The following is a 20,128-nucleotide window of genomic DNA, read 5'->3' on the forward strand; positions in this document are numbered from 1 at the left end:
ACAGTATTGAAACTGAGTTCAATTGTACGTCTCCGCTGGCTGTACGCGAATCATCGCCCGTCAAGTCACTGTACGCATTAAGGTGCACCTTTGAGTCTCACTCTGTTCATTATTTCATTAGTTTTATTAAATTATAATATATGAGTTTAAATTGCCAGTCTCTCCGACATATACACACAGAGTACACTGCCCAACATTTCCATGATTATTGACATTTTTGAAAACGTTACAGAAAGTGATTTATTATTAGTGGTAGGTCAGATGGAATTCTAATTTAACTTTGCATTTAATCCAATCACTGAAGTGGTGTTATATTGTCTTTTGGGCGTGTTAAATTCAATCCACTCAAAACAGAAATAATTTCTATCACGGACATACAATCCTACGTCATAAATAATGCGATATTCTAGTATTCGTTGTAATAATATATATTTTAAAAACAAACGATTCGTACTGTGTCATCACAATATTATACGGACATCAGATCAGCGACTGCGCGATAAAATTCAGATTTTCCGACCACGGGCCAACGTTCGTATGCGAACTCGTGCGATTATGATTTCTGTAAAATCGTTTGGACAATTCCGACGTTACGCGATTTCCTTGTATCCGTACCGATCGTATACGGCTTGGTATTCGGTCCAGCCGTTCATCTTGAAGTTTCTCATCTCTGCCTCTTTGGACCGGTCCAGCGCCGGTTTTATCGCTGCCGACCCGATGACTGGATAGTGGGAATCGCGTGGGTTGGTGTACGACCGTTGCTGGACTGTCAACAGATTTTCCATTAGGGCGAGTACGCGGTTTCGTTCGGCACGCGATACGTCTAATTGCTTGGCGTTTTCCAGCTTAAACGTGCAATACCTATAATACGGTTGCGGTTATAAAGGATGAAACGTAGTTAAAATATTTGAATATATTGATAGCATATTACAGTGATGGGACTTTGTATTGGATATACGTATATTGTTTAGCTATTTAGTATAATAGTATTTATTGTAGGGTAATGTACTCTTATATACCTGTGTATTTAATCTTTTTTTTATTAAAATTAAGCACCAATGTATCGCTCAGTAAGAACAAAATTGATTAGTTTTTGAAAATTTAAAACATTTTTATATTAGATACATTCAAAGTATCGCGTATCTGAAGAAAATATATATATCCACTTTTTAGATATTGGTATTAAAAAATATTAATTATTATTATATGTTTATACGAAAAAAAAATTTCAACTAGGTATTTATAACACAATAAATTTATATTATTTTTAAGCATATTACAATAAGAAAACGGTAGATAAACCTTCTAAATTCTAAATAATAGTATCTTTCTGAATATTTTTCCTATACTCCTTATAACTTGAGTCATACAATGTACTGCATATAAAAATATGCATTATGCACGCTAATTATTGGATCGTAAGTTATTATATTGTAAACACTAATCAATGCAAGTATTATTTATCAATGAAACGTCATATGTATATGACCATCACTATACAGTATCTCTAATAGATGTTGCTTTAAAATGTAAAATAGTAGGTAAATAAAAAATAATATAATTAATATTTCTTAAAATGCGTTAGTTTTTGCTGTCAACTGTAGCGGGATACGAGAATAACTAAAAATAAATATTTGGTTTGAGTGTTTACAAAAAATATTAAAAAAAATTACAAACATAGCAAATCTAGAAGTAAAAAAAAAATCATCCGTTTAAACATTTTAATTGTAGGATTGTTAAGGTTATACGAACAAAAATAAATATCTCACTTAATTGGACATATTTATGTAGGCTTTTTAAATTTTTTTACCGTAAAACTGAACGTCTGGGACCCGTATAATTTGTTTTGATTACGAGGTTCGTAGTAATAGATACTTCGAATGAAGCGGAGTTCTGGTAAATAGAACTCGTATAAAATTTCAGTCTCGCGCAATATTCATACCACGTTTTTCAGAAAATATTATGTGCCCGGGAGTTTATTTATTTATCTTTTTATTTTGTACCTAAGGGTTTTACTCGAGCGTTTTCAAATCCAAACGATTTCACAGCTAATGATAAACGTTTGATCGTATCTATAAAGGTGTACATTAAAATTTAAGACATAATTATACATACACATAAATATATTGTAAGTACATAAGACATTACATTAAACGCACGGCGTTTTGTACCTACCGAAAACGGTTGTAGTGCGCGCTACTCACAACACATAAAAACGAGAAGTGCTTATGTCTGAAATTGAGTTGGCCAACCACAGTTTGTAGTCGTTAGTCGTATAACGATGTTACGATAACAATAATAATGTCTAATAATGTATCGTATAATAATATTCAAATGGTCCGCGTGGCATTAAAAAAAAACTTTATTAGCCTACAGGACGACTCTGTTTGGTAAACGAAATGACGAAGACGCGACGCTCGGGAATAACGCACGGGGACGAAAACTTAGGTGTTTCAAACGAATGTTTCCCATTAAGAGTTGGCGGAGAATCACATAAATCACTGTCTCATTTAATAAGCATTTATTATATCACCTTATCCCGAGGTCGGCCCTAACAAACGTTGTCAAAGTTAATCGCGATATTTATACCGTCGTATTATTATTACTACTACTACCACCGCCACCACTACTACTACTACTACCACTGCTGTTGCTGCTCCTGCTCCTGCTACGACTGCCACTGTTTATATAGGAAGTTGTGTTTAATCATTTCTCAGGGACGACATTGTCCTCTTCCTGTAGAGCGTGTGGTGATTACAATTTATGAACGCACGTATATAATAGTAGTATATGATATCGTGCCGCTGCAGTGGTTCGTATACACCGGGTCTGGTATTGGCCGCACAGCCCGAGTGGCGTTCGAGTGATTACACTCGACCGTGTGTAAAACACTAAAGGATTTTAATTAAATTAATTAAAACCGCGGACGATCTGACTGTACGCTCAGTCGGCCCGACTGGTAAAACAATAATGTGCGCACGGAGGGCATACTTCGCAAGGTATAATAATATATACGCGATACGACAACGACAACGACGGCGGCGGCGGCGGCGGTGATGATGACGAATTAGTTGATACCGCCGCCGTGGCAGCGGAGCGTTGTATCGCGATTATAATGTACACGTCAATACACATTTATAATGTTTTCATACGTTGATTTGATAACGAAAATATTGAATAATGAGCTATAGGATACATTGGATGGATTCTTATTACGTCGAACGTCTATATCGAATTACATTGAAATCCCCTCGAAACTACACTTTAATAACGTTTTGCTCTCGATAACACGAAATAAAATTAATCGTTTTTCGTTACCTCGAATACTCAAATATTTTTATTACGGTAAGAACAAAAAATTAACTAGTACATTCGGTATAGTGATTGCGATTTCACGTGTTTGTTAGTCATTCGTCGTATACAATATAAGGAAATGGATAATAAGCTTAAATTAAACGTCCTTACAATCAATTTTTAGATGTATTTATTCATTATGGTAGTTTATTGATATTTATGTAGTATTAGTACTTAAATTTAACGTTCAAATTTTTACCATTTTTTTTTTTTTTTTTTTTTTTTTTAAGAATTTTAATAAAGCTCGATATTAATTCTAAGTTTTAGATTTATCCAACTGTTTCCTATTTCCCTTGAGATTCGATATAACGAGAATCGAGGTGTATTATAATATTACGTATGTTTAAATTTTAATAATTATGTTCACATACGATAGTATTATTGAACTAGATTTACTTCATATCAAAACACAGTATATTATACAGACGGTATACCTACTATTTTATTACGACATCGATATATTATATCGGTGACATATTATGTTGGTTGTGTGGGGACTAATCGAATTTCGAAATTCCTTAAAAACTATGTATGCTAATAATAGTTTTATATCTGTCGATGTTGTGGCAAATTCAAATCTAATGATTATATGGTATGTGCTATGACCAGCGAGTATTATATAATATAACACAATTTACATATATCATTTGTACTGCATCTGTCACCTACACACCCTTATAACTATGTTTAATGTTAGTATAGGACTAACAATATTTAATCTTACGCTTGGTTAGATTGCGGTCAAATATAAAGTTTACCATAATGCTTCATCTACTTGGTATTTCGAATTTTAAAAATATAAATTATATTATCTTATAAAAGAAAACGGGTATATTATCTATACTATTCATAGTATTTTCTACTGTGTTTGTCATGTTTACGTCTATAAAATTGTGCGTTTTTATTTAAATATATGTTGAGAACTCGACTACAAACAAAGGCTTTGAATTCATTGAAGACATTTTTGGTATGAGTTGGATAAAAGATCAGCTCTCGAAAAAAAAGTTGTTTTATAGTAGATGTTGTGCTTTCACTAAAAGAGCAAAATTACATTTTATCCGATCAGCATTTTTTGTCAGATCAAATTATGCAACTTTTTTTTCAGCTGGGATATAATCAGTAAATTGTAAGCTATCCTAACAATTGTTTTAACCTAAAAACAGGTTAATATACAGAAAAAAATTAAGCGGTTTAGTCACTTTTAAATGCTAAACCATTATGTAAAATGAAATCGTTTCAAAATTATTATTATCTAATTGAAGTATGGCGCATATCAAAATAAAATAAAAATAACGATCTAATCCGACTTTTTCTGAATGATATAAAAATATTTACTGTGAAAAAGTAATTAATTTTAAATTTACACTGACGGTAAATTTATTATAAATTCTAAAAATATGATTTAACTAAATAATAATAAAAAACCTAATAATTAATTTAAAAATTAAAAGAATACTGTAATATTTTAAAGTTATAATACAATTAAAAAGTATTGTTGTTTTGTGCACATTTCTTGTAGGTCGTGATAAATGACTCGGTAAGCACCATAGATTTGTAGAAGACACACGCAATGAAATATGAATGCTTATATTTTTATCCGTATGACCGTATCACAGAATCGTTGCTACAAAGTTAAGACGAAATTAAAATTTTAAATTGATAGAGGGTTAATCTGGAAGATATGACATTATTTATAATTGTAATAAATCAGTGTGACATTTTCAAATAACGTATATACAACCGAGCATTTCAATTTAATTACAAAATAATATGGTGATAGTATTATCGTTAAACAATAACAAAATACGGAGCTCTAAGAATGAAAAATAGCCAAAATCTCAAGTGCATCGCTAAGACCCAAGTCTAAAACGACCAAAACGTATTATCATTATTTTTAAAGAAACTATTAATATAATACGATTTAAAAGAAAAAAATTAGTTTAAGTAAAAAAAAAATTGTACATAAGTATCTAATGGTCTGTGGAACCAAAGTTTGTTTTAGATAAAAAAAAAAAATAATTAAAGAAACTCAGTATCACAAATTCCAAGCAATCTTCCCCAACCGTTAACTGTCCAAAGATTTCGGTATTGCCCGAAAACGTTGAAAAGTATAATTTAAATCTGTGAACATTATTTACGTCTTACGACAATGATAACTATAAATATACAATAGACTTATTTTTAATCCGTTCGATAAAACGTAATTATACTGATAACATTTATTGACTTATTACTCGTTGTTGTTTGTATTCAAGAAAAAATAGTTTTTAAATGAAATTTCAAATAAATTTACTTGAGCTGGTACTCGGTTAAGGCGACCGGCGTTTCATAGGGGTTAATGTAACCGTCGGGATGCAAACAGTAGCTCAGTCTATTGATCTGGTCTGGCGGAATCGTATTCCGCACTCCTGGGTCTAAATACTCTCGTACGTGGCTATCATTGGTCATTTTATTATTTAGTTAGTTCTCTGTAAACTTGAATTTTTTCAAAAAAAAAAAAAAAAATGAAATGAAATGAAATAAAATAAAATAAACCCATAATTTTAAATGAAAACTGTGTTCTTGGAAACGATCGGTTTACAGCATGTGTTTTATTTATTTATTTTTTATCCTAAATTAAACGTGAGTGTTTGTATTCACCGTAAACGGATATCCGTATCAGTATAATGTATTCAGACGTTTAAACCTTCGACGAATTTATTATTTAAGCAACACAATTTAATGATATGACTGAATGTTTATTGCTCCTGATAATCGGAAATCACTTCTTCCGATCGTTTCCGAAAGAGTTCAATTCAATATCTCCACATATTATAGGTACACCATTGTGACAATATATAAATACATATAATATACAATAATAAATAAATACATGTGGGTAGCGTATAATATATATTTTATATATACATATATTACACTCTAAAATGTCGCCTTTGGTGGAATATTAGCGTTCGTGAATGCCATACTACAAGTATAATATAGAACGGTATTCGAACGGTCGATAATCATATTAATAATATGTTTATAGTCCACCATTACAGTGAATTGTATTTGTAAACTAATATTGACCATTCTAGACGAATTTACGACGAGGAATTTTTTCATCAATCGAAAATATATTGTTCTCCGAATTTTCTAACACTAGGAAAAATAATCCTAATATTACGTGTGCGCAGAAATTATAATTACTTCATGATTTTACAACGAGATTAACCGCAAGCTATACAAGAGTGATCAAACGCTTGATTATCACATTAAACACAAATGTGTAAATATGATAATTTTAAATTTACTATTTAGTATTAAATAATTACCATAGTGATATTGTCACATAAAATGATACGTTCAAGTTCAACTACGATATTATACTTGTTATTTTTTTATTTACTGTAAATAAAATCATTATTTTGATATTATAACATCGGTGAATGGCTAAATGCGTTATATTATAATGCGCTTTATAGTAGAGTACCTACCAATTATACAAAATAGACGTATACATTCTTTAAGTTACTAATTCAACGCCGCCCCCCTCCCAAAAAAAAAAAAAAAACGATTTTGTATAAAATAACTTAAATGTGTTTCTAATGTTCAAATATTTTTTTAAATATGTATAATAAAATATTTAAACTTACAATTCGAAGCGCAGTCATTTTTTTTTTTGTTATATATTCCAAGCAAGTTTAAATTAATGTTTTTATAAATCTATATATTTTATATAGTTTATATAATACGCCATTGTTCGGAGTATCAAAAGTTGATCAGAAAAAAAAAGTTCCTAAGAATTTTGTCGGATCAATTATCTTCCCAAGGCGAGTACTGACTTGATTTTTGTCTCGACGTGCGACAGCTCCCGGAAGACTTGGCAGCGCTGACTTCAGTGAAATATTTTAGGGATAGAGACAAAAGATTGCCCTTTTGACCAGGTATTAAAATTGCTGTAAAAATGATTTTTTTTTTTAATAAAATATTTTCGTACCGTCTTTTGTCTCCACTTTAACTCTTTTGACAAATACACCAAACGAGCAAAACACGAATAGACTAGAACACGTAAAATAAAATCTCTAAAAGCGTATTTATATATATTAGTAGTGCGTTGTGTCACGGGTAAATTATAAACCTTGATTTTATGTAATCAATAATCGATCATCGTACTCATTAATACTTAGCGAAATATTAAAATACTAATGTTTTCTCGAATGACAGAGACATATTCAGCTGTACAGTGATGCTGACCCGATTTCGGATTTTAATACCACTTGCTTATTTTGTCAACCCGGTTTTTGAAATAATTTATAACTTCATAATTTTATAACATTGATCTGGAAAAATAAACCAAAAATAATATATAATTTAAAAATATATATATATTTCACTAGTTTGGAATAATTTTTGATGCGATTAAAGAAGATGCAACAGAATACTGCAGTAACGAAATTCTATACAGCTAAATTTAAAAATGGAGATTTAAATAAATTTCAATAATGATTTTAAACATATATTTTTGTTACGAGGTTCTTACATTCAGGGTTATTGTTCACGGATGGTTTACCTAGACACCATACAATATAAATTGGAGACCAAATCCATAACATTGTACTCTAGTATATACACACCCACCCAAATCACTATATAGTTATTTTGTTAATGTAAAGAATATAACGAAAATTATCTAGTAAGTATAGTTGTGTATTAAATGGGATTGTCTGGATAAATTAATTAGTCAAATAATAATTTATTAGTATAAAATAAAAAAATCATTAATTTTTTGTTAAACGAAATAGTTACAATAACTAGTAACAAAAAAATAATTACATAAATATAGTCATATATTATATTAGTGGTATAATATTAGACTATTCTATAGTTTAGCTACTTCAATTGTAATTATTTGCATAGCATCTTGCATACATTTATGCAGTAAATTCCAGAATAAAAGTCATAAGTGTCGTATACGTCGATGAATTCAGCTTAATACAGGATGGGGTAACACGAAAGTGAGTTTATTTTATTCTATTTTATTAGAAGAAATACAATCATAGATTCAATTGAATGCATAATATCTTGTGCATCTTATGAATAATGAATTCTATTTCAATAGTTTGAATCGATTTTTTCATAAAAAAAAAATATATATAAAATATTCACAACCAATTTAGATGATTAATACAGTTTTATTTAAATGTTTTATAACTATTATTTATCGCTCACATACTTCGAACAAGACTGATACAATATTATAATATTTAACATTTATATTAGGTTTATTTAATAATATATATATGATGTCCACTTCTGTAACACACATGCATAATAATATAATAAAGTTTATAGGTATTTGGAAGGAATGCACACATACATGTAATATATAATTGAATTGAGTCTATAGATTTTACAATATCACTAAAATAATATACACTCAATAATACCTGAGATCACAAATTTTGGTAACGGTTTACGTGGTTTAAATAAAATATTTCTTATGATCAAAAGTGCAAAGATATTTTTTCGATTTTTGTTTCCTTATTATATATTTATTTTTTTATTTATATAACCAAACATTTTACTCCTCAGATGTTACTCTCATAACGCGTGCAGTGAGGAAAATATCTATGCTCGAGTATATAGGCTTTTCGTGAATATGCTTTTTCCATCTTTAAAGTGGTTTTTCCATAGTGCGTATACGTGAGTGATGTTTAACCGCTCCGGAAAACTTATTTTTTCTCGTCGACCGTTATCATGTCAGGAAAATATTATAATAATTCCGATCTTATAAAATAACCAAATCATGATTATCTTTTAGCGCGCGGACTCCCGAGAGAATAAATGGCTATTCGAAGATCTAAGCCTAAGATTTTATTTTCAGTATTAGATTATGCTTTTTATTTTATATGTTCTTAGTCTATGCGTTTGACATAAGTATCAACTTATAGATACGAATCACAATATAATATAGTTACTTTAAGGATTTAAGTTCACAATAGGATTTTATTTTCATACGTACGTTATTATAGTAGATGAGAGCTTATAAATGTAAAACACGTCGTTATATTATATGCACCTATAATGTATAGTTACAATAAGAAAAAAACATTTTATTATATATATAGATATACTATGCAATAGGTATATACAGTATCGAAAATCGATACGTATAACATCATAACGTCGTAAGTATAATCTTTTTTACTCTCAGAAAAACGTAACAATAGATTTAAATCGTCGTATAAACATCAAAGTGTTCGCTTTGACGTGTGAATAAGATGTCATTAGGTACATTAGGTATAACGTAATATTATATATTTATATCTGTCATTCCGGGCCCTGGGAGAGACCTCTGTTTATATTATTATAAATACTATTGATATTTAAAAATGATTTGAATTTAGCCCCCCCCCTCCCCAAAAAAAAAAGAAAAAAAATTATCCTGGGTGCGCCCCTGATTCAGTAACTATACACTCATTTAAACGGTATTCTGTTTACTGATATAGAAATTTACAATATACGAGTATACTACATGGATTCATATATACCGGTTCGTCATTAGAACGATAAATTGTCGAAGCCGCAATAACGTCGAGATCCGAGAATCCACACGTTTACACAACGAGTGCCAATTATTATATATAGTATTACTACAACACTACACTACTATTATATAACATAGATTTTATTAGCACTGCTGACTTAACGGTGTGTTTATTCGATTAAATTGTAGACAGCCCACCATTAAATATATTGTGTAGACCGATGGCTTTCCATCTTACGAAAATAGTATTTTATTGATCCTGCATCTTCAGAGCCTTTTTGTTTAAAACCATTTACTTTTAGATATACACATTTACATAATGCCATAATAATACACGGTATCCGTGTCTCTGTTATGTATGTTATTGGGAAAACTGCAACGTTAACACCGATATCTCAGCCTTTCGGCAATATATTTTGGGATTGTATTCTCACGAGTCCGTGACGCATTGATTCAAGTCGGACTAAAAATAAACAAGAACACGGTTAGAACCTTGCAAATATATACGAATGGGAAAAGGGAAACAAAATATACGAACATAATTTTGGATAGTGGTATAAAAATCGATATAATTTCCCGTGGTAGTATACATACCCACCGCATTTCCATCTATTCTCTTAGCATTTCAAACGTAGATTACCTTGATCATACGCGCATACTACCATGACTGTATTTTTAATTATTATACCATCTGCTGCCTCCTTATGAAATATCTAGTTATGCAAGTCGACTTACGAACAATCGTTCAAGTGTTGAGTGGGGATTTTACGGTGCGAGAGAGCTTTTCAACTCTCATAACGGCGACCGCGGTATCTGCTCCACGGCCACTTATTTAAGACCACGAGCACGTGTTTTTTGTTTGTTTTTTTCTTTTCGAGGTAGCGTATTATTTTATTTAACAAGCAAACTCGTATGACAAAATCGTGCAAGTCTGTTTACAGTTGCGAGTATAAATCGCGATGGAAAATTTAATAGAGCCATGTAACGAGAAAAAACGACACGTGAAACGAACGAGTGACCACAACTGCGGTAATACGCGCGATACGGTTGCGTCGCAATCGTCGTGTTGGACTACCTATTCAATTGTGGACAGGTACTGCGACTACTGTGCACACGCGCAAGGGCGGATCCAGACCAAGAAAACAGGAAAGAGGCGATTTTTAAAGGGCACGCATTAATTTTGATAAAGTATTCATTTAGGTACACACATATGTTACTTTCCACAGTCTCGTACAGACAAAAAAAAATATTTTTATAGCAATTGTAATATAAAAAAATAATATATTACTGTAATTTTGTTAACCTTGAAGTATAATTCTAAAACTAAAATCAGGGACTTAAAACTATTATTTTTTTGAGAGAGAGAACGGGGTTGGGGGAGGCGACTATCGCCCCGATCGCCTCCTCTTGGATCCGCCACTACACACGCGATATTCAACAGTGTAATAATTTATTGTCACAGCGAAATATGCATCGTCATTTGTCCGCTGCTACAACGCCGCGACGCAGATATTGTAATATTAAATTATAATAGCAATAATAATAATATATAACACGACCGCGATAGCATAATATTATGCGACCGATAGGCGCGGGACATACGCGATTGTACATAATATGTTATGATAATACGATATCGTTACGTACGATGGACGTATCCAATACCGATCCGTCGACGTGATAAGAGTGCAGTTTACGAGCCCAACCGCCCGGGGCGTTTACCTTTATTGCGCGCGTCTGATCGAAAATCGCGTTCGAGCGACCGTCGCGGCACCACCACCACCGCCGGGACGGTCGCGATCATAAATCTACTCGATTCCACTGCAGCTGTTTGCGGACGAATCTAATCTAAACCATCGCAAATCGTGTGCGATTTATATCGGAAATAGTTTTTTTTTCTCCTCGTACTATTATCGTTTTCTTCGGATCAGTGGCGGCAATTGGGGAGGGGGTGCACTAAGGTGCAGAGTCGCACCTCGCAAAAGTATCATTTTGCACCCACAAACAGCAGTCAAAAATATTATACTAATTTAAATATAGAATACAGTATTACATTAAGATTTTTTTTATTACTTTCTGGAGAACAGCAGTTAAATATTAGGTGATGTGGGGAAACACCCGCCATCCAGGTTTGTGAATCACCATAAGCGTTTGCACCCCCGTGAGTTTCTTCCAAATGCTGCTTATGCCCCCGATATCGTTTCGCGACGCTAAACAATAACTATATAATATAATATTATTATAATATAAAATCGGCCGCCGTCTATGGCAGAATAAAGTTTTTAAATACAACAACCTGATACAGCTAGTATAATGCACACCGAACTTGGATACACTTTATCATCGGTTTAGTCGGGATAATGTAATCAGAGGCGACGTGGAGAGTGCAAAGGCTTGTCAAGGCGTGCGGTAGAGCGGCGAGCGGTGGCAGCAGAGGGGGACATATACAAGAGTACACTACGACTACATTATATATATACATATATACAGCCGACCGGCGAGGCAACATGCTCCTTAGTCCTTATTTATATATATATATATATGTTGTATTATGTATAATAACTACCGCCACCCAAGTGTACACGTATATAACAATATACATTATAATATAATAATACCTACGCACCAATATTATGTACGCGAACGTGTATATATATATACATGTATATAAACAACATTCACTTGTAATTTTATTTTATTTCCAACTCCCCCCCCCCCAGTTGATCAGCACCGCAGCGCGTTAAAGTTTTGATACACACCTAAGAAAAGAAAACCACGGCAGCGGACACTTTATAATATTATGTATGTTTTTTTTTGTTGCCGCGGCATCATCGTAAAAATTGAAAACTCAATTTAAATGGAATATATGATTGCTGTTTACAGAGCGTTTGCATCGCACCAATTTGGCCCGGGCGGCAGACTTGTTTACATTCTGATAAAACATCTAATCTATGAGCCATATACGTGAGTGTACACACAGAGTCGTACTACTTTTATTACTTTTGCCCGGAAGCACAGACTCCCGGAGAAAATAAACTAAATTACGTAGACGCGCGTTGTGTCACATGGTAAAAATATTAACCAAAATGCATATACTTTTTTCAGCAGTTACGAAAAATGTTCCTTATTTTTATTTTGTTTTTGTTTTTCGTTTGCAGTTATGACCAAATTCGCCAGGTACCTATATGCATAATTCTGTTTGTGTATTTTCGGGAATTAACCTAACGTTTCAGGCGAAAACTTTTCAAAGTTATTGGTACCTCGAAGTTTTCCAGATCGTAAATTTCCAATGATAACCGATAAGGAACGGAAGGAGTAGAAAAAAAAAACAGTGAAAAAAGTTTGTTTAAAAGTCACAAATAGCTTGAAACATTCTTCCGATATTGCGTTTTCCAACATTTATCTCGCCCGTTCAGTATACTTCTACATACCTATGCCCAAATCGTCGGGGGGTGACTCTCTCTCGTTTTGACTTGTTTTATTGAACTTCGCTCTGCAGCGAAATACGCAGGCCGTGGCTATAATACCGTTTTCATGCTAAATCGGTTCCAATTTTCGACTTGATTGTGTCAGTTTCCGTTCAAAGTCACGCGTTGCACCGGTCGCATATACACATATACATTTCTCGGAAATTATTTCGTATCGGTCATGAAAAATAAATCCCCTAAACTGCCGGCAGTAAGCCGCCTGACATTGAGAAATGCGTCTAATATTTCTCACGTTGTAAAACATAACGCACAGCACTCACATATAAACGTCGCTTTTTTCGTTTCTCCCCTTCTCGATAAAGAGATTTTAAAATGTCATAAATATCCGCACTTAAGTGTAAATACTGAATTCACATATTTGTTACAAAAGATTGGTATATTTTTTTTAGACGCGTGAACAAGTGTCTTATATGCTGCGACCATTATATGGCGAACAATAATAACTGCAGGTATGCTAGAGGTATCTTATCAAAGTTATTTATGAAATAAGTCTCCGTAAACGGGTAAAGTATATCTGCTGAACAAAATACGGTCCATAATGTGTTTTGATACAGACCTAAACTTTGGTTAAATAACACTTATAATACTTCTGAACGGTATTAAGAAATTCTATAAATACTTTTTACCATTCAGTTCCGGAAAAAATTTTGAAATGGTAAAATTCGTCTAAAAATTATATCATAACATCATATACACTCACATTTATTGCCAGAATCTCAAGAGCAGTACTTGAATTGGGGGTGAACGTGGAGGGGGAGTCCACCTTCTTTTTATTTTTTATTTCAGCATATCTCTTCTATTTATTCGAAACGGAACGTTGGAAACGCAACATTTTCTGTAGTGAAGTTGCAAACCATCGGTTTTTCTAATGCAAAATTTACCTATAACCATAATATTTGTATATCTGTATCGACTATGAAAAAAAAATTAATTAATGATAATAATTATTAATTTAATCAATGGTTAGGCTACGGTGATCATACCTAGACCTTTTTTCTATGCGACAACTGCGATCCTGGCTTCTGTGAACATAACTATTTTTCACATTTTATTATATAAGAAGAAGACGATGTTAAATCTATGAGTATATTTTCGAAAAATTTTACAATTTACTTTGTAATAGCGATTTTCCAGTTGAGTTATTGCTCAGTTTTTACAGGAAATCTAAAAATAAAAATATTCATAACTAAATAATAAGTCAAAATAAATTAATGTGGATAAATGTATTACCAAAAAAAAATCTTGTAAAATAGAAAATTATTAAAAATTACAATAATTTTACAAACATTAAACAAAAATTAACGTTTTCGTAATGTGTACAATGTTTCGAACAGATTCGTATGTCATTCAACGGCGTCGCAGCCACCGAATAATCGGATCAGAATCGAATCGCACGCGTTGTCATATCATTATAGTGGCACACGAGACGGGCAGCTCAAACGAGAGCGATACACCCGTAACGCGGAACTCTGACTAGTCACTGGAACTGTGCCTTCTGCTCACTAGATCCGACGTACGCGCGAATCGTCATTTCTGCGGAACGTAACCCGCCGTAGCTCTGCGCGTGTCGACAAAATAACGATAACGCACAAGGAAACGGGGTTTTTACGAATATACATTCTGTTTGGGAAACACACTTGGACACTTACGAATGACGGTTTATCGCATAATAAGGGAATATGAAAAGAAAAAAAATACCCAAATATTTAATTCAGATGTGACAATCAGTGTTCGCGCAAACGCAACTCACCAAACACTCACCGAACGGTGCCAGACTTCCGTGGTAGGCCATGGAACAAAGCCAAGGTCGAATTTCGTTTGTGCATACCAGAGCTTGAGCTAAGGAAACGTTAGAGCTGCAAATAAGTATGAATAAAATCACTATTTAATAGTATGAGTAAAAGCAATATATATATTGCAGGCAACATAATATGCTAAAAATCAAAAAATCTTTGACAAAAAATATAGACACCAAATGCCTTCCTAATCGTGCAAGTCTGCCCGGGGTGGGTCTTGCTACGACGGAGGACAGACAGTGAATGTTAATGCTGTTCGTTTCGCCGGGCCTTTTATAGCTGGTTCATTAGCGATTACATAAGACCGGTCCGGTTTTTTGCGACAGATAACAAGAAACCGTCGAAACCCCAATAGTGCAATCGCCGATAAACAGAAAATTTAAATAAAAGTTATTATAAGAATATGATGATTAAAATAATAATAAAAATAGTAATATTAATAATAATAATAATAAGATTAGAAATAATAAGAATAAGAATAATGATAATGATAATAAAAAAAGAAAAGAAGAATCTAGAATTTTCCTCGTGCATCCCCCGCACAACGAACGGAAAATTCTCCCTCGGACAAAAAATTAAAAGTTAAAATATTAAACAATTATTTATTATGTACAATGTAAATCAATAAATTTAAAAACGTATTGTATATATTTATTTTATTATATCAATTATATTAAATTAATATAATAATATAATTTAATAATTCGTCATAATAATACTATTTCCAATACAAAATCCACTATTATGAATAATGAAAATATTAAACAATATAACTATTACCAATGTAAATAAATACACTGTTGATATTTAAATACAAAATTAAATAATATAAATGAAAAAAACCTAACTAATATTTTTTATTCTAGTAAGAGATAACTCACGGAAATTAAAAATGTAAAATATGATTATTTAAAAAACTTTCATGCATTCTCAATAATTTAAAATTGTTATTAATGTACCTACTTGTGTTGCTCATCTGTAAAGCTTCAATTAAAATCCAAATTTGTGGATAATTAATTCACACTAGTGTTGCGAATTCCGCCCCTTCAAAAATATTGTTTGTTTTACCTATATCGGTTTTAAAATAGCCACGTTCACAATAGCCAGGATCGCAGCGGTCGGATAGAAAAAAGGTCTATGCCATAGAGTAATTATTACTCTAAGGTCTATGTGCGGTCGATTATATCGATTATTGTTATTGTTATACATTGAGTCAGGATTGATTTAAACGAAAGTTGTTTGTACATCACTAGTAATAACGACCAATGATGTTTACTCGTGTAACGCTTCTTAATCTCGCGTCGTCCGTATCTGGGTCCATCACTCAGTCAAATAACTCGCGAATAGTTCATTTTTCATTTGGCTTAAATGCATTGTCAATGATTTATCAGTCCGGACAATACTCTATATAGTCCATCGGTTATAACGTTATAAAGATAATTTTGAATGTACTTTTCTCGGAATTAAAGGAAATGATTTTTTTTCTTTAAACGTTTAGGTACACTTTTATGTATATTATTATGTATTATAATATAAATCTAAAACCGTGGTTAGATTCGGTTGGCGTACTCAACCCAGCGGTGGTGAAACGAATGGTTGGTGGGTGGTTAAATTTTCCGTGCTTTGTGTTAAATCCACTTTCGATTTTGTTTGATGCGCACGGCACGGCAGTTTAGTTAATACAAGCGATCAATGGGACTATCCATGTATTGCTATTGTATAATATAGAAAAATACGGTCAAGCTGGTGTAGTAGGTATATTCGTATCTCTGATCGTCGTCGAACAGACTGACTCTCTCACTCTCTCTATCCATCTTATGATCACTGTATATTATATAAGGTATATATATAAATCATAACAACACTATACAAACGGTTTATATCTTATTGAATACTAACCGTTTCCATTTTATTGTTGTGTACTATATATTTTATAGGGTGGACTACCCCGAAAAATACTTATACGTATATATTGTATAGTGCTTGCGCCAACAGCTGCTACCGTAGTACCGTCTATGTTTGCATATTACGAAGACCAATTTTACAGCTCCGCTCGATAGTAGGTGCATTGTCAAAACACAAATCGTGATAGTTGACGCAACTGAGAAGATATCGAAAAACTCGTAACTAAATCTCTTTGACGCGCATCTGACGCACGATAAAGGGCTATAACAATCGGAATATTCTTCTTCCGATAAACAACTTGATGGGATTTACTAGGTATATAGTTTGTTCTCTTTTATTCTTTCATTCAGACATCGGACATGTGTATATATATTTTATATGTATAATAATATTAACAATTGACATCCATCGAAAACGCGTCGTAACAAGTTTATTTTCCCCGCGGAACGCGTTTCAATAATAAATACGATATAATATATTTATCATGATTTGCGTATAATAATAAATAACTATGGAGACAACGCGTTTTCACAGTCCGGTAAAAAATGTTCGAGTGCGGTGATGCACTCGTTTAGGATAAGTGACGGATAATAATACGTTACCCGATCGGTTAAAAGGTTATTATTTTTTTTTCAAATAATTTTCTATTGTAAACAGCATCGGCAACCGCGTTGTTTAAATAGTACCCGAAATTCTCTCACAACAACGCGCGATTCCGTAGGAGCGTATAAGTGCATATTATTATATCGGTGCTCACTTTCTTCCGCACTGCGCGTCGTATTATATTATTATACTCCGTCGTACACCGCTACAAAACGCGCAATGATTGAAGTTTATACTGTCGCTCGAGCCGTTAGATTTATCCGACAATGAACACGACGAAGAAACGCGCCATCGCTATAAGTATAATAATAATATGTAAGCTTAGATTTCACAATGACGATAATAATAATAATAATAATATTGCAATCGACATTGAGCGCTAATAATATGATGCTAAGTTTCCATTTCGTTTATCGCCTACTCTATAGTGTTGAATCTGCTAAAAATGTACAGTACGGACAACAGTCGAACGACGGTATTGTGTTACTGTTGTTGTTATTGTTATTTTCATTATACTACGCTTTGCTATAATAAAAAACGACAGTTAATAGTTAATATTCCATCCGTATTCTATTGTTATTCCAATATATTTGCTCGAGTTTAATCTACCGCGATCGATATAAAATTTGAATAAAACACATTTTAACTTTCCACGGAAACGCTCTTTGTGGATTACTCGAAATACCTGCAGGTATATAATAATAATATAATGTATAATACGTATAATACAATAATACACTATTTGAAGATCCCATCAATTAAAACTGAATAAATTATGACGTGTTCGCCGTAATACTATAACCGTTTCACTATATAATATAATATAGTGCCTGTATACATATTATAATTCTTCGACACCCTCGTTTACGACGGAATAACGTGACTAGTGCTAACTCGGAAAACATCGGTTTTCACTTTGAACTATTTCCACTTGCAACGCTCTATACGAGCGAATACTGACGGTAGCAGTTGTCTCGTGCAGCTCAGTTACTAACACATTAATAATAATAGTAATAATATATTATGTTCTAACTATTCGCTGTAATTAATAATAATTATACACGATATTCGAATATATTTCCAAAAAATTACTCAGCTCAATCCTATTGTTTTGTGCTATTCTATAACTATATTTTAACACAAAAGTAATTATTCCGAAAAAAGCGAAATTCTCGACGAAAAAAAAATTTTATAATATTATTATATAGTGTAAACAATTACATCACTAAACAAATGTCTATTCTATAACGGCACCATAACAGGGCACGTGGAACGGAATATTTGATCAGCACATAACGTACATGATATTGTAGTATGTATGAGAATAAATAAATATGATGTATACATATATTGTAATATCGCTATAGTCAAGAAAAACAGACGAAAACGGTAGAATAATAATATATCGTTTTAAATACTGGTATACTTTACATTTTTACGTGTACGTATTCTAAAAATAATGATTGCAATGAACGAAAAAATGCGAGTTTCGATAAAATAAAAAAATGCTTATATTTCAAATGCACTGACTGTTTTGTCATTCAATCAAAATTCTAATTTTTGAAGCGCTCTCAAATCCAATCTTTTTAATGGACTCCGGTGGGAGAGTTGTTTTTTGTATGATTTTAGTTGTAGAATAATTTATCTAATAAATTAATCGTCATTACAGCGGCATTATCGTCACAACCACTCAAAATGTGTGAATGATTAATTATTTTAAATCATTTAATTAAACTAAATTAGCTGGTTTGGAATTTAATTTTTATCATTCTTAAAATTGAAATCATAAATACACTAAAACACAATTATCACTATTCACTTTCTATGGTCTATATTATTATACACATCATATTCATAAAAATATTCTACTCGCTGGAAATTAATAATGCACATTTATCTGAATACATGACTTAATTAATTGTATAACCTTTAATCTTTTTGGTAATAAAAAAAATAATTATCAAATAATAGTTTGAAAAAAAATAGGCATTTTAAGATTTCTTATGGAAATTTACATTCTAAAATGTGCCAGCCATTATTTTATTAATACCTTGATTTTTATTTATATCACTAGCAGTTATTACAAAGAGCTGTCACGAGAACTTTATCTGGGGAACATTTTTTGTTGTAAATGTGTACTTATCTAATATCATAATATAATATAAATATTACATCATTGAATATTAACTAAACTTGTAACACGGCGCAGTTTATAGATAGAATATATACACATATGTGTATTTTATTAGGGTATTTGATAATATTTGAAACACCAACTACGTGAATAAAAACACTGTTCTGTATAATTATAATATTATGTGCTGTTATAGTAAATATAATTTTATGACCGTTTCTTAATTTCGTCTTTTTAAATGGAATATTTTGTAAATTTATAATTTTACATTTAAATAGTTACGGCACAGACAGTGCTTGCGAGCTGGAGAAATGCGATT

At 32.0% G+C, this 20,128-nt stretch overlaps 2 protein-coding genes across 5 annotated transcripts in view; one reads left to right on the forward strand and one right to left on the reverse strand.

Annotated features, from left to right (window-relative positions):
* LOC113549843 (leucine-rich repeat-containing protein 24-like) overlaps positions 1-20,128 on the forward strand; it is a 291,653-nt gene that overhangs the window by 184,319 nt on the left and 87,206 nt on the right. The gene's annotated exons all lie outside the window — the stretch shown is intronic.
* Positions 591-5,802, reverse strand: LOC113547911. The gene is made up of 2 exons (XM_026948498.1): positions 5,648-5,802; positions 591-861 (listed from the first exon to the last, which is right to left on the reverse strand). Exons 1-2 carry the CDS (start codon positions 5,800-5,802, stop codon positions 591-593), a joined length of 426 nt encoding a protein of 141 aa, XP_026804299.1.

This window comes from Rhopalosiphum maidis, chromosome 4 (assembly GCF_003676215.2).
Source record: "Rhopalosiphum maidis isolate BTI-1 chromosome 4, ASM367621v3, whole genome shotgun sequence".
NCBI classification, from domain to species: Eukaryota; Metazoa; Arthropoda; class Insecta; order Hemiptera; family Aphididae; genus Rhopalosiphum; species Rhopalosiphum maidis.

Coding starts and splice junctions, on each gene's coding strand:
- LOC113547911 (XM_026948498.1), bottom strand. CDS start 5,802: ATGACCAATGATAGCCACGTACGAGAGTATTTAGACCCAGGAGTGCGG. Junction 862..5,647: donor TTAACCGAGTACCAGCTCAA/GTAAATTTATTT, acceptor ACCGTATTATAG/GTATTGCACGTTTAAGCTGG.